This window comes from Pristiophorus japonicus, chromosome 8 (assembly GCF_044704955.1).
Source record: "Pristiophorus japonicus isolate sPriJap1 chromosome 8, sPriJap1.hap1, whole genome shotgun sequence".
In the NCBI taxonomy this organism is placed as follows: domain Eukaryota; kingdom Metazoa; phylum Chordata; class Chondrichthyes; family Pristiophoridae; genus Pristiophorus; species Pristiophorus japonicus.
Genome location: NC_091984.1, coordinates 18,564,868 through 18,589,039, shown reverse-complemented (window position 1 = coordinate 18,589,039; position 24,172 = coordinate 18,564,868). Strand labels below are relative to the sequence as shown.

General features: G+C 48.7%; 1 protein-coding gene and 2 pseudogenes across 1 annotated transcript in view; 1 reads left to right on the top strand and 2 right to left on the bottom strand.

Annotated features, from left to right (window-relative positions):
• The window catches only part of pigk (phosphatidylinositol glycan anchor biosynthesis, class K), a 128,446-nt gene extending 110,176 nt beyond the window's left edge, over positions 1-18,270 (bottom strand). The window contains exon 1 of the mRNA XM_070886545.1: positions 18,155-18,270. Coding sequence (XP_070742646.1) covers positions 18,155-18,262 — 108 coding nt within the window. The 5' untranslated portion in view covers positions 18,263-18,270. The remainder of the gene's footprint in view (positions 1-18,154) is intronic.
• LOC139269909 (U2 spliceosomal RNA) lies at positions 10,740-10,973 on the bottom strand (annotated as a pseudogene).
• Positions 18,271-19,386: 1,116 nt separating the features above from the next.
• LOC139269760 (5S ribosomal RNA) lies at positions 19,387-19,505 on the top strand (annotated as a pseudogene).
• The last annotated feature ends 4,667 nt before the right edge of the window (positions 19,506-24,172 follow it).

Here is a 24,172-nt window from a genome sequence, read left to right as displayed (position 1 = left end):
ACATCTCTCTGAGTAAAGAAGTTTCTGAGTTCTCGATTGGACTTATTTGTGACTATCTTACAGATATGGCCTCTCGTTCTGCTCTCCCCCATAAGTATAAATATCTTCTCTAGGTCTACCCTATCAAATCCTTTCATAATCCTGAAGACCTCTATTAGGTGGCCCCTCAGCCTTCTCTTTTCTAGAGGAAAGAGCCCCAGCCTGTTCAATCTTTCCCCGATATGTATAACCTCTCAGTTCTGGTATCATTCTTTTATCTTGTACATACTCCTTCCACCAGATTAGAATGCTAGTTAAATCTTTTAATTTATTTGTGGGAGCTGGGCAAAGGGGACAAGGCAGAATTCACAGCCATACCTAGTTGCCGTGAATGCATCAACCACATATTGAGGCAGTCGAGTCAGGTCGGGGCAACAGACTCCCTTCCCTGAAGGACATGAGCGAACCTGTTAGGTTTTTACGACAACTTTAAAGGTGCCAGCCCAAAGATTCTAATTCACAAACTAGCCTTGATTGCATTTAAACCCACAATCCCTGGATTGCTCAACCAGTCCCATAACCACCAGGCTACATTACCATTGATGCTATAAAAGGAGGAACTTACATTTATGCAACACCTTATCACATCCTCAGGACGTCCCAAACCACTTTACAGCCAGTGACTTACTTTTGAAGTGCAGACACTGTTGTAATGTAAGGAAACACTGCAGGCAATTTTGCACACAGCAAGGTCCCACAGATAGCAATGTGAATGTGATCATGACAGTTAATTTGCTTTAGGTGTTGGCTAAGGGATAAATATTGGCCATTCATCATTGGCAGTACCGAATCGAGGAAGACTTGCTTCCACTCTAAAAAGGAGTCCTTAGGTGGCTGAACAGTCCAATACGAGAACCACAGTCTCTGTCACAGGTGGGACAGACAGTGGTTGAGGGAAGGGGTGGGTGGGGAGTCTGGTTTGCCGCACGCTCCTTCCGCTGTCTGTGCTTGATTTCTGCATGCTCTCGGTGATGAGACTTGAGGAGCTCAGCGCCCTCCCGGATGCACTTCCTCCACTTAGGGCGGTCTTTGGCCAGGGACTCTCAGGTGTCGGTGGGGATGTTGCACTTTATCAGGAAGGCTTTGAGGGTGTCCTTGTAACGTTTCCTCTGCCCACCTATGGCTCATTTGCCGTGAAGGAGTTCCAAGTCGAGCACTTGCTTTGGGAGTCTCATTAAATTCGGATAACTCCACCACTCTTCTTCAAAATAGTGCCATGGGATCTTCTACATCCACCCGAGAGAGCAGATGGAGCCTCAGTTTAACAACTCATCTGGAAGACGGCACCTCCGACAGTGCAATACTCCCTCAGCACTGCACTGGAGTGTCGGCCTAGATTATGTGCTCAAGTCCCTGGAGTGGGACTTAAACCCACAAACTTCTGACTCAGAGGTGAGGGCGAAATCAAAAGACCCGAGCTGACATGCCAGTGCTGACAGGAGCGGCAGTTCTCCAATAAATTTTAAAACACAGAAAAAAATAAAAGTTTTTAAAAGCTTCCAGGCAGGCTGCAGCTGGCATGAGCGCCTCGGAGATAAGAACATAATCAGGAGCAGGAGTAGGCCATACGGCCCCTCAAGCCTGCTCCACCATTCAATAAGATCATGGCTGATTTTCGACCTCAACTCCATCTTCCCGCTCAATCCTGCGATTCCCCTAGCGATGGTATTGTGTCCCCATTATCTTGACGTAGGGTCCAGTCAGACCACCAAGCTGACTCGAGTTATACCTATGGTATTTTTGCATCAGTGCACTTCAGAAACATCTTCACATCAATGCAGAACTGATGGCTGGTAACTGGCTGCTTAGACGTGTTCACAGCCAGTCACCATAGACCATGGCTGATTTTCGACCTCAACTCAAGGCAGGTACAACAATAACTTGCACTTATATAGCTGCTTAATCAGTAAAATGCCCCAAGGCACATCACAGGAGTTTTATCAGACAAAAACTCACATCGAGGCATAGGAAGAGATATTAGATCAGGTGCCCAAACACTTGGTCAAAAAGGTAGGTTTTAAGGAGTGTTTTAAAGGAGAAGTTTAGGAAAAGAATTCAAGGACTTTATTTATCACGCTTGAAGATTTGCCTTGGCAACTCATGATAAGCTCACGCCCAAGATTCCATCAAGAAAGCACTAAAACACACACCTCAATTTGTGAGAATAGTATTTATAAAGTAAACAATTCCCGAAAAACAACTATTAAAGTAAATTAGGGTCACTGCAACTAGATGTATCTAAGCCTCATCATTTTCCTAGAAATGAGATTCTGAATGTAATTCCAGGAGGGGGTCCGTGTCCCAGTTGATTCACTGCCTCATTAGCATGGTGGCAATCTGATTAACTCCAGCCAGCTGGGCTCGCTCCTGTAATTACTACAGATTGCTTAAACCTTCTGTGCAAATCCAATTAGGTCCTTTATAATACATCTCTAGAACTACATTCTTTAACAAGTAAATTATTTTAAAACTTTTCATGACTCTCCATGTCCCTGGAGCAAGTCGCGTTATCAAATTATAGCACACTGGAGCGGGGCGATAACTAGAATGGAACATTGCAAACTGCCTGACAATTAACATGCTGTGTGCTATTGAGTTCACCCATTTCATGTTCTTCTGCAGTCCTGGGAGGTCAATTTATTTCAACGATTACAGTATTGCAAGTGTTTTTCATATAATCATTCTCGAAAGATCTTCACTGTTCGTCCTTCTCCCACTCAGTTCATTCCAGTCGTATCTCGTTTAAAGCAGATTCCAGACCAAGTCCATTGGTAATTTTTTTTCTGTGTTCATCAATAGGAGGAGTGATGGCTCGAGGGACTCCAACCAACACAGAATCAGCAGCAAACACTCCCAGGGCTGATATATAGCACCACTTACAGAGTAAAGCTCCATCTACACTGTCCCATCAAACACTCCCAGGACAGGTACAGCACGGGTTAAATACAGAACAAAGCTCCATCTACACATTCCCAACAAACACTCTCAGGGCAGGTAAGCACGGGTTAGATACAGAACAAAGCACCATCTACACATTCCCAACAAACACTCTCAGGGCACGTAAGCATGGGTTAGATACAGAACAAAGCACCATCTACACATTCCCATCAAACACTCTCAGGGCAGGTACAGCATGGGTTAAATACAGAGTAAAGCTCCTTCACACTGTCCCATCAAACACTCCTAGGGCAGGTACAGCATAGGTTAGATATAAAGTAAAGCTCTCGCTACACTGTTCCAAACACTCCCAGGACTGGTACAGCATGGGTCAGATAGAGAGTAAAGCTCCGTCTACACCAACGGTGGGCAAAATATGGTCCGCGGGCCATATCTGGCCCGTCAAGCCATTCTATCCGGCTCACTGGATGGGACAGAAATAGAACGCAAGCCGGAGCTCGAGGTGGACATGCATCTATCCACTTTCACCTCTCATGGGTCAGAGACAGATCCAAACTGCAGCCAAGGAAACAATATAGAAATACTTAATAAAAATTATTAGCAAAAGCGATTTTTCCTGGCCCGATCTTAAAAGGATCCGTTCCGTACTTCTGGGCCCCAATAGCAGACATCGGTACCCAGAATGCACTGTGTACTCGAATAAGCCCTATACATTTTAGAGTGGAGTCATGGCTGCTCATCTCCACAAATTTTTGACCGAAGAAAGTGACCGGCGCTGCACCTTTCCTCTCCAGGTATCCAGAGTACGACGGCGGGGGAGTTCTCATCTGGCACCAATTGGGACGGCATTAGTAATCCTTGCAGAAGGGCATAAGGATGACTGAGGTGGGAAATTGATGTTGACACAGGCTCTAAAGAGGGTACAGTTCTATTTCACAGCACTGATTTACAGAGAACAGAAGATACCATAATAACATAAGAAATAGGAGCAGGAGTAGGCCATTTGGCCCCTCGAGTCTGCTCCGTTATTCAATATTATGGTTGATCTGATCCTGGCCTCAACTCCACTTCCCCGCCCGCTCCCCATAACACTTGACTCTCCTATCATTCAAAGACCCAGCTCAACAGCTCTCTTGGTTGAGAATTCCAAAGATTCACGACCCTCAGAGAAGAAATTCCTCCTCATTTCTGTTTTAAATGAATGACCCCTTATTCTAAAACTATGCTCCCTAGTTCTAGATTTCCCCACGAGGGGAAACATCCTCTCTGCATCTACCCTGTCAAGCCTCCTCAGAATCTTATATATGTTTCAATAAGATCACCGCTCATTCTTCTAAACTCCAATGAGTACAGGCCCAACCTGCTCAATCTTTCTTCATATGACATCCCCTTCATCTCAGGAATCAACCTCGTGAACCTTCTCTGAACTGCCTTCAATGCAAATATATCCCTCCTTAAATAAGGAGAGCAAAACTGTATGCAGAATTCCAGGTGTGCTCTTACCAACAGTTGGAGCAGGACTTCCCTACTTTTATACTCCATCCCCTTTGCAATAAAGGCCAGTGTTTCATTTGCCTTCTTAATTACTTGCTGTACTTGCATGCTAACTGTTATATATGTAAACCTGTAAATACCTTGTTTAACCACCAGAGGGCTCATCTTCTAGAGTCCCAAGGGATCCCACAATCCCTTGGGAGCACCTGTATATAAGGAGGCCTCACAAGCTGGAGAGGCACTCTGAGATCTGAAATAAAGGACTACGGTCACACATTACTTTAAGCTTACAGTATCTGGTCAGATACTTTATTCAAGACATAACACTAACGTTTTGCATTTCATGCACAAGAACCCCCAGATCCTTCCGTACTACTGCATTTTGTAATCGCTCCCCATTTAAATAACAATTTGCTTTTTTATATTCCCTACTCACACTTTCCCACATTATACTCCATCAGATTGTTGCCCACTCACTGAGCCTGTCTATATCCCTTTGTAGATTCTTTGCGTCATCCTCACAACTTGCTTTCCCACCTATCTTTGCATCAACAACAAATTTGGCTACATTACATTCGGTCCCTTCATCCAAGTCATTACTATAGATTGTAAATAGTTGAGGACCCAGCACTGATCCCTGTGGCACCCCACTAGTTACAGTTTGCTGACCTGAAAATGACCCATTTATCCCAACTCTCTGTTTTCTGTTAGTTAGCCAATCCTCGATCCACACTAATATATTATCCCCAACCCCGTGAGCTCTTATCTTGTGCAGTAACCTTTTGCGTGGCATCTTATCGAATGCTTTCTGAAAATCCAAATATACGACATCAACTGGTTCTCCTTTATCCACTCTGCTCGTTACATCCGCAAAGAGAGTGACTGAAGTAAATGTTGGTCCCTTAGAAGATGAGAAGGGGGATTTAATAATGGGAAATGTGGAAATGGCTGAGGCCTTAAACAATTATTTTGCTTCGGTCTTCACAGTGGAAGACACAAAAATCATGCCAAAAATTGTTGGTCACGGGAATGTGGGAAGGGAGGACTTTGAGACAATCACTATCACTCGGGGGGTAGTGCTGGACAGGCTAATGGGACTCAAGATAGACAAGTCCCCTGGTCCTTATGAAATGCATCCTAGGGTATTAAAAGAGATGGCAGAAGTTATAGCAGATGCATTCGTTATAATCTACCAAAATTCTCTGGACTCTGGGGAGGTACCAGCAGATTGGAAAGCAGCTAATGTAACGCCTCTGTTTAAAAAAGGCGGCAGACAAAAGGCAGGTAACTATAGGCCGGTTAGTTTAACATCTGTAGTCGGGAAAATGCTTGAAGCTATCATTAAGGAAGAAAGAGCGGGACATCTAGAGAGGAATAGAGCAATCAAGCAGACGCATCATGGATTCATGAAGGGGAAATCATGTTTAACTAATTTACTGGAATTCTTTGAGGATATAACGAGCATGGTGGATAGAGGTGTACCGATGGATGTGGCGTATTTAGATTTCCAAAAGGCATTCGATAAGGTGCCACACAAAAGGTTACTGCAGAAGATAAAGGTACGCAGAGTCAAAGGAAATGTATTAGCATGGATCGAGAATTGGCTGGCTAACAGAAAGCAGAGAGTCTGGATAAATGGGTCCTTTTCAGGTTGGCAATCGGTGGTTAGTGGTGTGCCACAGGGATCGGTGCTGGGACCACAACTGTTTACAATATACATAGATGACCTGGAAGAGGGGACAGAGTGTAGTGTAACAAAATTTGCAGATGACACAAAGATTAGTGGGAAAGCGGGTTGTGTAGAGAACACAGAGAGGCTGCAAAGAGATTTAGATAGGTTAAGCGAATGGGCTAAGGTTTGGCAGATGGAATACAATGTCGGAAAATGTGAGGTCATCCACCTTGGGGGAAAAAAACAGTAAAAGGGAATATTATTTGAATGGGGAGAAATTACAACATGCTGCGGTGCAGAGGGACCTGGGGGTCCTTGTGCATGAATCCCAAAAAGTTAGTTTGCAGGTGCAGCAGGTAATCAGGAAGGCGAATGGAATGTTGGCCTTCATTGCAAGAGGGATGGAGTACAAAAGCAGGGAGGTCCTGCTGCAACTGTATAAGGTATTAGTAAGGCCGCACCTGGAGTACTGCGTGCAGTTTTAGTCACCTTACTTAAGGAAGGATATACTAGCTTTGAAGAGGCTAAAGAGACGATTCACGAGGCTGATTCCGGAGATGAGAGGGTTACCTTATGATGATAGATTGAGTAGACTGGGTCTTTACTCTTTGGAGTTCAGAAGAATGAGGGGTGATCTTATAGAAGCATTTAAAATAATGAAAGGGATAGACAAGATAGAGGCAGAGAGGTTGTTTCCACTGGTCGGGGAGACTAGAACTAGGGGGCACAGCCTCAAAATATGAGGGAGCCAATTTAAAACCGAGTTGAGAAGGAATTTCTTCTCCCAGAGGGTTGTGAGTCTGTGGAATTCTCTGCCCAAGGAAGCAGTTGAGGCTAGCTCATTGAATGTATTCAAATCACAGATAGATAGATTTTTAACCAATAAAGGAATTAAGGGGTACAGGGAGCGGGCGGGTAAGTGGAACTGAGTCCACGGCCAGATCAGCCATGATCTTTTTGAATGGCGGAGCAGGCTCGAGGGGCTAGATGGCCTACTCCTGTTCCTAATTCTTATGTTATGTTCTAAAGAACTCCAGCAGTTTTGTCAAACATGATTTCCCTTTCATAAAACCATGCTGACTGCATTATGATTTTCTAAATGTCCTGCTAGTACTTCCTTAATGATGGACTCCAACATTTTCCCAATGACAGATGTTAGGCTAACTAGTCTATAGTTTCCTGTTTTCTGTCTCCCTCCTTTCTAAGCTCGGTGGCAGTTGAGCTGCGAGGAGGATGCTAAGAGGCTGCAGGGTGAATTGGACAGGTTAGGTGAGTGGGCAAATGCATGACAGATGCAGTATAATGTGGATACATGTGAGGTTATCCACTTTGGTGGCAAAAACAGGAAGGCAGATTATCTGAATGGTGACGGATTAGTAAAAGGGGAGGTGCAACGAGACCTGGGTGACATGGTACATCAGTCACTGAAGGTAGACATACAGGTACAGCAGGCAGTAAAGAAAGCAAATGGCATGCTGGCCTTCATAGCGAGAGGATTTGAGTATAGGAGCAGGGAGGTCTTACTGCAGTTGTAGAGGACCTTGGTGAGACCACACCTTGAGTATTATGTGCAGTTTTGGTGTCCTAATCGGAGGAAGGATGTGCTTGCTATTGAGGGAGTGCAGCAAAGGTTCACCAGGCTAATTCCTGGGATGGCAGGACTGACATATGAAGAAAGACTGGATCGGCTGGGCTTATATTCACTGAAATTTAGAAGAACGAAAGGGGATCTCATAGAAACATATAAAATTATGACGGGTTTAGACAGGTTAGATGCAGACAGAATGTTCCCAATGTTGAGGAAGTCCAGAACCAGGGGTCACAGTCTAAGGATAAGGGGTAAGCCATATAGGACCGAGATGAGGAGAAACTTTTTCACCCAGAGAGTGATGAAACTGTGGATATATTCAAGAGGGAGTTAGATGTGGCCCTTACAGCTAAGGGGATCAGGGGTTATGGAAAGAAGGCAGGAGTGGGGTACTGAAGTTGCATGATCAGCCATAATCATATTGAATGGCAGTGCAGGCTCGAAGGGCTGAATGGCCTGCTCCTTCACCTATTTTCTAGGTTTCTATGTTTCTTAAATAGAGGTGTGACATTTGCAGTTTTCCAGTCCCCTGGGATCTCTCCAGAATTCATGGAATTTTGGTAGAGTACAACCAATGCATCCACTATCTCTGCAGCCACTTCTGTTAAGATCTTAGGATGCATGCCATCAGTTCCAGGGGACTTGTTCAACTTTAGTCCCATTCGTTTGCCTAGTATTTTATCTCTAGTGATAGATTTAAGTTACCCCACCCCCCACAATACCTCCTTGATTATCAATTATTGGGATGTTTACTGTAAAGACCGACATAAAATATTTGTTCAAAGTCTCAGCCATTTGCCTGTTACCCATTATTAATTCGCCAGTCCCATCCTCTAAGGGACCAACGTTTACTTTAGCTACTCGTTTCCTTTTTATATACCTGTGGAAGCTCTTCCTGTCTGTTTTTATAATTCTTGCTAGTTTACTTTCATATGCTATCTTCTCTGTCTTTATCATTTTTTTTTAGTCATCCTTTGCTGGTTTCTAAATATTTCCCAATCCTCTGGCCTTCCATTGTCCTTTGCAACATTGTATGCCACAACATTTATCTTTGATTCATTTCTAAGCAGTATCGAATACATGTTGTGTATCTAAGATAGCATCTGATTACTACCTGAACTTATGTTTATGCAATGTTTATGTTTATGTAATGCTCCCTCTAATTGTTTTTAGATCGCGGTCACTTTAAATTTGCTGTGTAGCTGCTCGTGCATAGTATCTCTTCCAGCGGCAGGAGCTGGGGAGCGGCCTGCGCGGGACCTTGCGATTGGTGGAACATTGGTAGGCGGCCCTCGATAGCTCACCAAAACTTGTTAAGTGGCCCTCTAGCCCAGATAATTGCCCACCCCTGATCTACACAGTCCTATTAAACACTCCCAGGTCTTGTGCTGCACGGGTTAGATACAGAGTAAAGTTCTCGCTACACTGTCCCATCAAACACTCCCAGGGTATCCGTCCTTGCCTCAGCTCATCCGCTGCTGAAGCCTTCATTCATGCCTTTGTTAGCCGTGGACTTAAGCCACATTCTACCCTACATAAACTAGAGGTGATCCAAAACTAGGCCCATCGTGCCAGCAGTTGGAAAGAGCTGTCCAATTAGTTCCACTCTCGTTGCTCTTTCCGCCAATGTTCCCTTTTCAAGTATATATCCAATTCCCCTTTGAAAGTTATTATTCAATCTGCTTCCACTACCCTTTCAGACAATGTATTTCAGATCATAACTCACTGCATTAAACCAAAAAATTCTCCACATTTTCCCTCTGGTTCATTTGTCAATTGCCTTACATCTGTGTCCTCTGATTACTGACCCTCCCACCACCATAAGCAATTACTCCTCATGTACTCTATCAAAAGCCCTCATAATTTTAAACACCTCTTTTAAATCTCTATAGAAAAACAATCCCAGCTTCCTTGTCTCTCCACATAACTGAAGTCCAAGGCCGTGACATCCACCCTAAAGTGAGGAGCCAGAATTGGACGCACTATTCTTGCTGAGGCTTACCCAGTGAGTTATAAAAGGTTGAGCTAACTTCCTTGCTTTTGAACTCTATCCAGATACTGTGGATTTGGCAATTCAGTTTCATAAATGTCAGGTTGGCTGAGTGGCAGCAGCACTCGCTTCAGAAGCAGAATGTCATGGGATCACAGCTTACTCTCAGACTCGAGCACAGAATCTAGGCCAACGCTTCAGAGCTGTTGGAGGCATGTCTTTCTAATAAGATGTCTTTTGTTTTTGTCTTATAATATTCCTGTGAAGCGCTTTGAGACGTTAAAGGGGCTATATAAATATAAGTTGCAGTTGTTGTTATGTTAAACTGATCCCCATCTGCCCTCTCGTGTGGGAGTAACAGATTCCATAATGCAAGTCAAAGCACAGGGCGTTCTCCGAGTATGCCCGGCTATCTTACATCCGTCAACATAGAATTGCTGGACACAAAAAGACCCAGGTTGATCTAGTTCGCCTTCTGCAATCCTGCTAGTCACATGATGCAACGATAATGGAGTTGTTGACTAATCATATCAATCAATCGCTATCAATCAGTCTACAACAAAGCCAGACAAACAGGTGAACTAGTTATTCATTTCATTGGTGGCCACATTCACCTACAAAATGGCAGCACTCCAAAAGTAATTCATTGGGGGTGAAGTACTTTGAGATGTCCCGAGGAAGAGAAAGATGTTATTTAAATGCAGGTCTTTTTTTTTCTGAATAGTTTAATTTACCCAGATTTCTTATGGAAAGTTCGATATAATACTCACACCTTGCGTTTATATATTGTATTTAACCCAGGACAGACACAGTCTGGTGAAATGGGCAGACAAATGGTAGATGAAATCTATGGCAGATAAATGTGAAATGATTCTTTTAAATTTTCGTTCCTGGGATGTGCGCCTCGCAGGCAAGGCCAGCATTTATTTATTTATTTATTTATTTTTTTAAAATTCGTAGCCAATCGTTCCAATTCTTTGTCAAATCACAAACGCCAGAGGTCACCTTGCACCTGTCAAGGATCACTCTGCGCCAATGCTCTTAGCCAAAAGGCCTAGAGCCACTGCACCGTTCCTGGAAGTACTGCAATACCAGGTTCGTGCCATGGAGGTGGATGGGTCAGGTCCCCCACACACCTCCGTGGAGGTGGATGGGTCAACCCTCCCCACCCACCTCCTGTTTCCAAAAATGCAAGCATATACCTTCCTGACCAGGGAGAAACCACCATGAGGTCATGGTGGCTGGTCAGAAACGGTACTACACTTGATCTTAGCCAAAAGGCCAGCATTTATTGCCCACCCCTAATTGCCCTTGAGAAGATGGTGGTGAGCTGCCACCTTGAATGTTGCAGTCCGTGTGGTGGAGGTACTCCCACACTACGGTTAGGGAGAGAGTTCCAGGATTTTGACCCAACGACCATGAAGGAACGGCATTATATTTCCAAATCACAAGAGGGTGTGACTTGGGAGGGGAACGTGGAGGTGATGGTGTTCCCATGAGCCTGCTGCCCTTGTCCTTCTAGGTGGTAGAGGTCGCGGGTTTGGGAGGTGCTGTCGAAGAAGCCTTGGCGAGTTGCTGCAGTGCATCTTGTAGATGGTACACACTGCAGCCACGGTGCACCACTGGTGGAGGGAGTGAATGTTTAAGGTGGTGGATGGGGTGCCGATTAAGCACGCTGCTTTGTCCTGGATAGTGTCGAGCTTCTTTATGAGTGTTGGCGTTGGAGTCGTGCAGACAAGTGGAGAGTATTCCATCACACTCCTGACTTGTGCCTTGTAGATAGTGGAAAGGCTTTGGGGAGTCAGGAGTTGAGACACTCACTGCAGAAAGCCAGCCTCTGACCTGCTCTTGTAGCCACAGTATTTATGTGGCTGGTCCAGTTAAGTTTCTGGCCAACGCTGACCCCAGAATGTTGATGGTGGGGGGTTCGACAATGTTAAGCTGTTGAATGTCAAGGGGACGTGGTTGGATTCTCTCTTGTTGGTGATAATCATTGCTGGCACGTGCGTGGCACGAATGTTACTTGCCACTTCTCAGCCCAAGCCTGAATGTCGTCTGCTTCATTATTTGAGGAGTTGCGAATGGAACGGAACACTGTGCAGTGTTCAGTGAATATTCCCCCCTACTGACCTTATGATGGAGGGAAGTTCATTGATGGAAGCAGCTGAAGATGGTTAGGCCTGGGATACTACCCTGAGGAACTCCTGCAGCAATGTCCCGAGGGTGAGAAAATTGAACTCCAAAAGACGTAACCATCTTCCTTTGTGCTAGATATGACTCCAGCCAGTGGAGAGTCTGTCCCGCGATTCCCATTGACTTCAGTTCCACAAGGGCTCCTTGATGCCACACTCGGTCAAATGCTGCCTTGATGTTTTTTGATATCACGTGGAATGAATCGAATTGGCTGAAGACTGGCTTCCGAGATGGTGGAGACCTCAGGAGAAGGCCGAAATGGATCATCCACTTGGCAATTCTGGCTGAAGATGGTTGCAAACGCTTCAGCCTTGTCTTTTGCACTCATGTACTGGGCTCCTCCATCATTGAGGATGGGGCTATTCATGGAGCCTCCTAATCCCGTTAATTGTCCACCACCATTTACAACTGGATGTAGCAGGACTGCAGAGATCTGATCCATTGATTGTGGGATCGCTCAGCTCTGTCTATAGCATGCTGCTTTTGCTGTTTAGCACGTATGTAGGTTCTGTGTTGCAGCTGCCCCAGGTTAGCACCTCATTTTTAGGTATGGCTGGTGCTGCTCCTGGCATGCTCTTCTGCACTCCTCATTGAACCAGGATTAGTCCCCTGGCTTGAAGGTATTGGCAGAGTGAGGGATATGCCGGGGCCATGAATCACCGATTGTGGTGGAATACAATTCTGGTGCTGCTGATGGCCCAGAGTGCCTCATGGATGCCCAATGTGGAGCTGCTAGATCTGTTCTGAGTTTATCCCAAAGAGCACGGTGGTAGTGCCACACAACACGATGGAGGGTATCCTCAGTGTGAAGACAGGTCTTCATCCCCACAAGGATGAAGTGTGGTGGTCACTGCTACCAATGCTGTCATGGACAGATGCATCTGCGACAGGTCCAATCTGGCAGCTAATTCCTTCAGGACTCGGCCAGCTCAGTCAGTGGTGCTGCGGAGCCACTTTTGATGATGGACATTGAAGTCCCCCACCCAGAGTACATACTGTGCCCTTGCTACTCTCAGTGCTTCTTCCAAGTGATGTGCAACATGGAGGAGTACTGATTCATCAGCTGAGGGAGGGCGGTAGGTGGTAATCAGCAGGAGGTTTCCTTGCCTGAAGCCATGAGACTTCATGGGGCCTGGAGTCAATGTTGGGGACTCCCAGGGCCACTCCATCTCAACTGTATCACGACCTCTGCTGGGTCTGTCCTGCCGGTGGGAAAGGACACATCAACGCTGGTGATGGATGAGTCTGGGACATTGGCTGAAAGGATTGATCTTGTGAGTATGACTATGTCAGGCTGTTGCTTGACTAGTCTGTGGGACAGCTCTCCCAATTTTGACACAAGTCTCCAGATGTTAGTGATGCGGACTTTGCAGTGATGTCGATTGGGCTGGGTGTGCTGGTGTCGTGTCCGAAGCCGGTGCCAAGATCAATGCTAGGGGGTCCTTTCGGGTTTATTCTCATTGTTTTCTGTAGCTGTTTGAAACATAGAAAGTAGGTGCAGGAGCCTGCACCACCATTCAATATGATCATGGCTGATCATGCAATTTCAGTAACCCACTCCCGCCTTCTCTCCATACCCCCTGATCCTCTTAGCCGTAAGGGCCACATCTAACTCCCTTTTGAATATATCCAACGAACTGGCCTCAACACATTTCTGTGGTAGAGAATTCCACGGGTTCACCACTCTCTGGGTGAAAAAGTTTCTCCTCATCTCGGTCCAATATGGTTACCCTTTATACTTAGGCTGTGACCCCTGGTTCTGGACTTCTCCAACATCAGGAACTTTCTTCCTGCAACTAACCTGTCCAATCCCGTCAGAATTTGATATGTTTCTATGAGATCCTCTCTCATTCTTCTAAATTCTAGTGAATATAAGCCTAGTCGATCCAGTCTTTCTTCATATGTCAGTTCTGCCATCCCGGGCATCAGTTCTGGTGAACCTTCACTGCACTCCTCAGATTAGGAGACCAAAACTGTACACAATACTCAAGTTGTGGTCTTACCAAGGCCCTGTACAACTGCAGCAAGACCTCCCTGCTCCTATACTCAAATCCTCTCGCTATGAAGGCCAACATGCCATTTGCTTTCTTAACTGTCTGCTGTACCTACATGTCTATCTTCAGTGACTGATGTACCATGACACCCAGGTCTGGTTGCACCTCCCCTTTTCCTAATCTGTCACCATTCAGATAATAATCTGCCTTCCTATTTTTGCCATCAAAGTGGATAACCTCACACTTATCCACATTATATTGCATCTGCCATGCATTTGTCCACTCACCTAACTTGTCCAAGTCACCCTGCAGCCTCTTCGCGTCCTCCTCACAGCTCACACTGCCACTCAGCTTAGTGTCATCTGCAAACTTGGAGAGGTTACATTCAATTCCTTCGTCTAAATCATTAATGTATATTGTAAATAGCTGGGGTCCCAGCACTGAACCTTGCGGTACCTCACTAGTCACTGTCTGCCATTCTGAAAAGGACCCATTTATTCCCACACTTTGCTTCCTGTCTGCCAACCAGTTCTCTATCTATGTCAATACATTAACCCCAATCCCATGTGCCTTAATTTTGCACACTAATCTCTTGTTTGGGACCTTGTCAAAAGCCTTTTGAAGGTCCAAATACACCCCACATCCACTGGTTCTCTCTTGTCCACTCTAGTTACATCCTCAAAAATTCTAGAAGATTTGTCAAACATGATTTCCCTTCATAAATCCATGCTGACTTGGACTGATCCTGTCACAGCTTTCCAAATGCACTGCTATTACATCTTTAGTAATTGATTCTAGCATTTTCCCCACCACCGATGTCAGGCTAAGCAGTCTATAATTCCCTGTTTTCTCTCTCCCTCCTTTTTTTAAAAAGTGGGGTTACATTAGCTACCCTCCAATCTATAGGAACTGATCCAGAGTCCATGGAATTTTGGAAAATGACCACCAATGCATCTACTATTTCTAGGGCCACTTCCTTAAGTACTCTGGGATGCAGACTAGCAGGCCCTGGGGATTTATCGGCCTTCAATCCCATCAATTTCCCTAACCCCATTTCCTGACTAATAAGGATTTCCCTCAGTTCCTCCTTCTCGCTAGACCCTCGGTCCCCTAATATTTTCGGGAGGTTATTTGTGTCTTCCTTCGTGAAGACAGAACCAAAGTATTTGTTCAATTGGTCTGCCATTTCGTTGTTCCCCATTATGAATTCACCTGATTCTGACTGCATATCTATAGAAGTTTTTGCAGTCAGTTGTTATGTTCCCTGCAAGCTTACTCTCATACTCTATTTTCCCCTTCCTAATTATACCCTTAGTCCTCCTCTGCTAAATTCTAAATTTCTCCCAGTCCTCAGGTTTGTTGCTTTTTCTGGCCCATTTACATGCCTCTTCCTTGGATTTAACACCATCGCCAATTTCCCTTGTTAGCCACGGTTGAGCCACCTTCCCGTTTTATTTTTACGCCAGACAGAGACGTACAATTGTTGTAGTTCATCCGTTTGAGGAATCACATATAAACCAGACCAGGTAAGGACGGAAGATTTCCTTCTCCAAAAGGACATTAGTGAGCCAGATGGGTTCTTATGACAATCCGGTGGTTTTATGGTCACAATTACTGATACTAGCTTTTTATTCCAGATTTATTTAATTAACTGAATTTAAATTCCCCAGCTGCCATGATGGGATTAGTCCAGGCCTCTGGAGTACTAGTCTAGTAACATAACCACGATGCTACCGTTCCATATGCTAGTCCAGTAACATAACCATCATCATCATAGGCAGTCCCTCGAAATTGAGAAAGATGACTCCAAAAATGAGTTCTCAGGTGACTGTACTGTCCGATACCGGAATAAATTTTTGAAGGGTGGAAGATACCTGTGCGTGAGTTCTTTTAACGGGGGTGGTCGTTGCACACCAGCGACCACACGGGCTGAGCAGACAAAGGTCTTGGTCCAGTGGCAAGGGGGTCCGAGACGAATGGAGACCAGGCTCTCCTGTATGGGCCTAATTGCCTATGGTGGGGTGTGACCGTAAGCTCGGCACTGAGCAGCGCCTTCGGGAGAGGTGGTGGGAGATCTGAGGTGCAATGATTGGGGGATAGGATATGCTGGGGCCCTGCTCCATTTTAATCTTCTCTCAGGGTCATGGGAGAAGTCAGTGTGGCCGCCACCATTACCCGCACCACATGCTGCACTAAAAAATGAACATCTACTCTTTTTTTTAAAAACTGAGATATATCATTTTATTTTGGCAAGTAAGAGGGGACGAGAACAATCAGTTTTCAAATGGCAACATTCTTTACAAGTACTTGTATAAAAACTGTGGTTGGCACTGATACCTGCATTGTTTGAAACATGGCCAACACGTACTGAGAAATCGTGCATTATAAAAATTGTAATATAGGTTTCCATTCCATTTTAATGCAGTAAGCGTATGCTGATAAAAGAATGTTAACTCATCAATGGTCATATGCTTTGACGCTTTCAGCTGACATCTCTTTTGAAATTGACTTTTACATTTACAACTTTCAAAATCAAAACCCAAGCATTATTTTTTAATAACCTTGCACTTTTTCTCCGAGTTGGTGCAGATCTTTGTTTTAAACAATGTCAACCATATATTTATACTCTGACATTTAAACATGGAAGTTAAGATGGTAAAATGGTACCACATCATACAATCTTGTGATCTTCTAAAAAGTAAACAAAGGGTGGGCATGTAGACTTGATTGGCTCCAGAGTGACATGTCCATGTCTCAGGGTCAATGTTTAGGGAGAAGTTTTCTTTCAGGAGTTGAACAGTTTAAACTACCTGTTGGGTCGCTGCAGCCTTCCCTCCAAAATCAGGTGAAATGTGAATAAAAGTATAAAAATACATTATCCACCCCATGCGCAGCTCCAAATTAAATTTGGGGTAGCAGTCTCTGCATAAAATGTAAATATTAATCCAACCCAAGTTTCTCACAAACATGATTAAAGAACACAGGTAGGAATGCTCAGTTTGCCAATAGTGTTCAGGTCTCTTTTCATTGCTTACAAGAATTATGAAGCAACATAATTATGAGCAAATGATCAGAGAAATAAAAACTAGTATCACGTATTTTTCCACAATGGCATGGCTCACAATAAAAAATGTATCAGTTTTCTAGTAATATCGTCTTCTAACAAAATTCTAACTGCATATTAATATCCAAGATCTATGGCAACCATCTAAGAAACAGACACTTACAGTAACTTTAAAAATCTAAAATTTGATTGGTAGGATACACTCCCTCAATGTGTGGAGGTTGGAGTATATCAAGCGCAGAAAGCACATCATCATGTTTGAACATAAGCACTCTGCTGCCGTCCACCCGTCCACAGGATTTCGGTTTAACATCTCACCCCGCCGCAAGCTCAGAAACAACAACTGGCACATGCCCAGTTGCACACGTGCATTGGGTCACTCTGGCCATTTAATAAGTTGTTATTTAATTTAGCCTTAGAGCCGCAAACTGACAGTTCGATGGGGGTACACCGCCAAGGGGTGCACTTCAGGAATGAGTTTTGCGAACCGGGGACTTTCCAGAGATGAATGGTCGTCTTAATTCTGATCCCAGACCACTTTTGAAAAAAATAACATATGGGCGATGGGCTATTCAACCCTACAATGCATCACCACCAAAGCTCTCCTCTATCCTCTTCCGCATACCGAGCAGTGGTCAGCATTTTCCCCAACCCCAAGACCCAACATTGGTCCGACCCCCTCTCTCACCCAGGGGCACTGAGGCCAAACGATACTCCACCCCCTCACATCCCCAGGGGCACTGAGGCCAAGCGATACTCCACCCCCTCTCTCACCCAGGGGCACTGAGGCCAAACGATGCCCCACCCCCTAGGGCACTGAGGCTAAACGATACCCCACCCCCTTGCTCACCCAGGGGCACTGAGGACAAACGATGCCCCACCCCCTCACCCCGAGGGGCACTGAGGCCAAACAATTCCCCAACCCCTCTCTCACCCAGGGGCACTGAGGCCAAACGATACCCCACCTCCTCTCTCACCCAGGGGCACTGAGGACAAACGATACCCCCACCTCCTCTCTCACCCAGGGGCACTGAGGCCAAACGATGCCCCGCCCCTGATGGAGATCAGTGAACCAGGCCGAGGCCGGGGCTGGAACCCGGGGCTTCTCCAGAGCGGGCGGCCCAGGCACTCGCTGCAGTTCAGGCTCAGCCGGTTCTGCCTCGGCCGGTGGTCGGCCTTTCGGCGATGCCCGACCCCCGAGGCCCGGCGCGGCGCTCCCTACCTGCACCCCTCTCGTTTCAGAAGCGCTGCGGCCGGCGAGAAGGCCCAACACAATCCCCAGGCTCCACAAATAGATCGGCGGCCTCAGCCCGGCTCTGGGGGCCGCCATCTTTACCGGAAGTGGAAACGGCGCTTAGTGAACGTCCGGCCAACTCCGCCCGACCAGACAACAGTTCCGGGCAGTGTGCCGGTCAATCCGCTCCTTCACTCTGCAACCAGTAACATTCTCACTGCATCAGTTGTAATGCAATATTAGCATTGGAACTTCTTAACTCTGAAGCATACTCAGTTTTCTCTCTCCCCACTTTTTTAAAAAGGAGGGAGAGAGAAAACAGGGAATTATAGACCGGTCAGCCTGACATCGGTAGTGGGTAAAATGATGGAATCAATTATTAAGGATGTCATAGCAGCGCATTTGGAAAGAGGTGACATGATAGGTCCAAGTCAGCATGGATTTGTGAAAGGGAAATCATGCTTGACAAATCTTCTGGAAATTTTTGAGGATGTTTCCAGTGGAGTGGACAAAGGAGAACCAGTTGATGTGAACATAAGAATATAAGAATTAGGAACAGGAGTAGGCCATCTAGCTCCTCGAGCCTGCTCCACCATTCAACAAGATCATGGCTGATCTGGCCGTGGACTCAGCTCCACTTACCCGCCCTCTCCCCGTAACCCTTAATTCCCTTATTGGTTAAAAATCTATCTATCTGTGATTTGAATACATTCAATGAGCTAGCCTCAACTGCTTCCTTGGGCAGAGAATTCCACAGATTCACAACCCTCTGGGAGAAGAAATTCCTTCTCAACTAGGTTTTAAATTGGCTCCCCCGTATTTTGAGGCTGTGCCCCCTAGTTCTAGTCTCCCCGACCAGTGGAAACAACCTCTCTGCCTCTATCTTATCTATCCCTTTCATTATTTTAAATGTTTCCATAAGATCACCTCTCATCCTTCTGAACTCCAACGAGTAAAGACCCAGTCTACTCAATCTATCATCATAAGATAACCCCCTCATCTCCGGAATCAGCCTAGTGAATCGTCTCTGTAGCCCCTCCAAAGCCAGTATATCCTTCCTTAAGTAAGGTGACCAAAACTGCACGCAGTACTCCAGGTGCAACCTCACCAATACCCTATACAGTTGCAGCAGGACCTCCCTGCTTTTGTACTCTATCCCTCTCGCAATGAAGGCCAACATTCCAATCGCCTTCCTGATTACCTGCTGCACCTGCAAACGAACTTTTTGGGACACTAGTCTGAAAACGCCCAATCTCGTCTGATCTCGGAAGCTAAGCAGAGTCAGGCCTGGTTAGTACTTGGATGGGAGACTGCCTGGGAATACCAGGTGCAGAAGGCTTAATCCTAAAAGAGTTTCATGCACAAGGACCAATGGTGGAGCTTTGGAGGTGTGGCCTATTCAGTTGGAGCCGTGAGCAGTGAGAGAAGGAGCTGCTGCTATAGCTCCTGTCTGTGGGGCCTTTGAGAGCCCTGAGACCAGCCCAGGAAGAGGAGGAAGGGGCTGGCTTATTACAACTCAACATCCGGAGGGAGAGGAGGAGAGCTGAAAAATTTAACATTTATTACTACAACAGAGAGTTGGAGAGAGGGGGAAAACAGCAACAACCAGTGTGGAAGAAGGGAGATTCGGCAACATTCCACAGGTGGGTGTTGGTGCATTCCCCGAAAGACATTGTTGTATCGGTGGGGGGAGGAAAGAAGACCTTTCGAGGGCCGGAACATCGCGGGGGGTGTATGTATGTGGAAGTGTGTGTGGGGGTCTTGCTTACAACTCGGCCCCACACACCACTGAAGCACCCCTCCCCCATTGCCTAGCCTGGGATAGCTGGAGCTACCTGGTTGAAAACTATTAATCACCCTATTAAAGATCGTTGGGAGTGTGTGCCTGGGTGGCTCCAGCTACCCCAGGTGAAGACATCTTCTCCCCCCACCCGAAGACCATTCTTAAAAGACTTTTTTTTTGCCATCTGGGGAGTGCACCCCAAGAAGCACCCACCCATTGCTGTGAGGGGAGACCTGCCCTCGCAGCCTCCCTCTTTCCCACACCCCCTCTCTCTATCTCTCTCTCTGTCTCTCCCCTCTCTCTCTCTGAGAGCCCTTTCCTCCTAATTTTTTAAAAAACAATTAAGACAACTGAGCAGAGGGAGCAAGGCCCCTCCCCAATTGCCAACTAGGGAGAGGTGAGCCTCTTTCAGAGCTCCCTCTGTTCAAATATTAAACGAGGCCACTTAAGACCATTAATGCCTGTGACTTTGGGGTGGGTGTAGCCCTTAAAGGGACCCCGTGATGGCGACCCCATCCACGCCGGTGGCAGGGCCAGCTAGGACTTATGCGCAGGCGGCGTCCACATCCACGGCACCTCCTGCGCCACCTGCTGCCCTGCCACCTTTCAGACTGATCACGAAAAAACACGGGGTCAAGAGCTACACTCACCCCACAATGAGCATCGAGGAGTGCGTGCGGGCGATGGCTGGGGTAGTCGGCCCCTCGGCCATTGTCGCAGCCTCCAAGATGTCTGGGAAGGCCGTGTTCTTCCTGGGGTCGGAGCGGGCGGTGTCCCTGGCCCTCGAAAAGGGGCTCACGGTGGGCGGGACGTTCCTGCCGGTGGACCCTCTCGAGGCCACCGCGCAGAGGGTCATCATTTCAAACGTCCTGCCCTTTGTTCCCGCTGAGCTCCTCCTCCCTCACCTACAACAACTGGGGGAGGTAAGGTCAGGGATCAACCCCATACCGCTCGACCTCAGGGAGAACAGCCTGCGCCACGTGTTCTCCTTCCGCCGCCAGCTCTTTGTCCGGCTGGCGCGGGAGGAGACGACGGAGGGAAATTTTAATGTGGTGCACGAGGGGACTGCCTACCGTGTCTTTTGGACGTCGGATGGCGTGCGGTGCCATGCCTGCAGGGAGGTGGGGCACGTTCGCAAGAACTGCCCCGCCGCCAAACCACCGAGGGCGGCCAAGGCTGGCGCCGCCGCCACCCCTCCCCCTAGTAGCGTCCGCGTGCCGGGAGCTGTGGGTGCGCGGGCATCGTCGGGGGCCTTTGGTTTCACGGCCTCCGGCGGGGGAGAGGGAGAGCGTCCGGCCGGAAAGAAGGCGCGGAAGAAGACGAAACATCTAGAGGCGGGTCCCCTCGGTGCGCCAGACAAGCTGTTTACCGCGCTTGGCCCAACCCCGTCACCGGCGAGCGCGGGGTGCCCTGAGCCCGTGCCCGAGCCCTTGACTAGTATCACAGAGGGGCTCGGGCGCAGGCAAGATAAGAAAAAAGGGGGAGTGGAGCGGGAGGCCTCGGCAGACATGGAGGTCTCCCTGCCTCCGCACACCCCCAGGAACAAAAGGAGGCGCTGCTCCAATGAGGCGGAGGGGGAACAACATCCCTCCGCGGAGGAGTCGGTGCCCGCCGCGTGTCCCGCGTTCCCCACCGGCGCCCCCAAACCGCGCCATAGGCGCGAGGAATCTGTCCCCGGGGAGGGTGAGGCAGTCGCGGCTGCCCAGCCTCTGCCTCCCGGGGATGGCGTGAAATATCTGCCTGTCATGGGGGGCGTGGGGCCAGCGGAGGAATGCGTAGCCGCCGGGTCGAGCATCCCGGGGACTGAGGCGGGCGGGGCCGAAAAGGCCGTACCTGAGCCCGCCCAGCTATTAATTAACTTCCCCCGGGTGTCGCTCGGCCCGAAAGAAACGGCAATGAATGATTTTAACGTGTCTGTACACGCTGGGCCAGGGGGTGGCGGTGGGGAGGGGGAAGAACAACAACCCTCGCCCCCTACTTTGGAGCTGGGGTACTTGGTGGACCTGGAACATTACTTTGACCAGGTCTCTCCGTGTTCCCCGGTTCCTGGGGCGGAGGAGGAACCCCTTCCGCTGTCGCTTCCCGACCCAGCACCAATTCTAAAGGAGCCCAGTGGGGACTCCTCTGCCGATGATCCTGGGGGTGGGATCAGGGCAGAGCCAGGGCCGGATGGAGCGGCCGGGCCGTTTGCCGTACCTCGTGCGGTCGACGGGCCGGCTGCTAGCGGCGACCTCCCGGAGGGGGACGGGGACTCGGTGGGGGACGAGGGAGAAGATCTCGAGTCCATCGCCAGTGAGGCGGTGGATCTCCTCGTGCCCGCCGCTGAGTCCCCCCTCATTCCCGTAGAGGATCTCTGGGACTTTTTGGTCCAGTGCCAGGGTCGCCGCAACCGAACCCATCTGGCCCGGGAAAGATGGTCTGAGCCGGGGCTGCTCATCGCTTCCGTCCGCGTTGCCGCTAAAACCATGGCCGCGGGCGGGCCCTTATCAAAGGCGCAAGGCCTTGAGCTGCGCCGGCTCAAAAAGTTCCTCGCTGGGCTGCTGAAGGAGTGGAGTTCAACAAAAGACTCCGCTCCCTCCCCCACAATAGGTTAAGGTAGAGGTTGCACTATGCTTTTGCCATGAAGATAACCATAGCCAGCCTCAACATCAACGGCAGCAGAGAGGCACGCCGTAGATTTAACAATTTTTCGCTCCTGCGGGAGGGGAAATATGCGGCATGCTTCCTGCAAGAAACCCACACCGTTCCGGGAGACGAAGCCACGTGGCTCCTGGAATGGCAAGGAGAGGTCCGCATGAGCCACCTCACCGCCACTTCTAGTGGGGTGGCCATCTTGCTGGCCTCGCATTTTCAGCCGGAGATCTTGGGGGTCGAGGAGCCCGTGCCAGGCCGCTTGCTGCACGTAACGGTTCGCCTGGGGGACGTGCCGCTCCATCTCGTGAACGTGTACGCCCCTCAGCCCGGCCCGCAGCAAACGCGCTTCTTCGAAGAGGTGTCCGCTCTTCTTGGCTCCGTCGACGTCGGCGACCGCATTGTCCTCGGGGGGGATTTTAACTGCACCCTCGAGGCGAGGGACCGCTCCGGTGCCCCGCAGTGCATGACGGCGATGGAGAAGTTGAGGGACCCGGTCGGGTCCTTCGACTTGGTGGACGTCTGGCGAAATCTCCACCCCGACTCCAGCGCCTTTACTTGGGTGAGGCCTGGAGTAGGATGGTCGAGAGTCGACCGCCTTTACGTGTCTCGGGCGTACGTTTCCTGCGTCCCGGCGGCCTCCATGCGGCCGGTGCCGTGTTCGGACCACCACCTGGTGTGGGCGGAGCTCGCTTCGCTCCGCGCGAGGACGGGGTCCGCGTACTGGCACTTTAACAACCGGCTGCTGGAGGACGTGCGGTTCCAGGACTCGTTCCGTAGTTTCTGGGCCGACTGGAGAAGGAAGCAGGGGGGCTTCCCCTCCTTGAGGCTATGGTGGGACCTGGGCAAGGCTCACGTCCGCGTCTTCTGTCAAGAGTACGCGAGGGGGTCGACCAAGAGGCGGGCGGCCAGGGTCGGGCGCCTAGAAAAAGAGGTGCTCGACCTGGAGTCCCGTGTCGGTCAAGTCGTCGGGGACCCGGCCCTGCGGACGGTGTACGAAGCGAAGAAGGCCGCGCTGAAGGACCTGCAGCTCGTCGGGTCCCAAGGCGCGTTCGTGGGGTCGCGGATCTGGTTCCTGCGGGATCTGGACCGCGGCTCCCCCTTCTTCTACTCGCTGGAAAAAAGGCAGAGTGTCCGTAAGCAGCTCTTGACGCTGCTGGCCGACGACGGCTCTCTCGTCTCGGATCCGGAGGGCATCAACAACAGGGCCCGTGAATATTACGGGGCCCTGTTCTCTCCGGAGCCGTCCAGCGAGGAAGCGCGTAGAGTTTTATGGGAGGACCTGCCGAAGGTCAACCCGGAGGGCGCCGAAAATCTGGAAGCTCCGCTAAGCCTGGCGGAGCTGACCGGTGCCCTCGGCCGGCTCTCGAGGGGAAAAGCCCCGGGGCTGGACGGGCTGACCATGGAGTTCCACAGGGCGTTCTGGGACGTCCTGCGGGGGCGACTACGCGCGGGTCCTGGGGGAAAGTCTGGCAACCGGGGAGATGCCCCTCTCTTGGCGCAGGGCAGTCATCGTCCTGCTGCCTAAGAAGGGCGATCTCCGCCTCCTTAAGAACTGGCGCCCGGTCTCCCTCCTCAGCACGGACTACAAA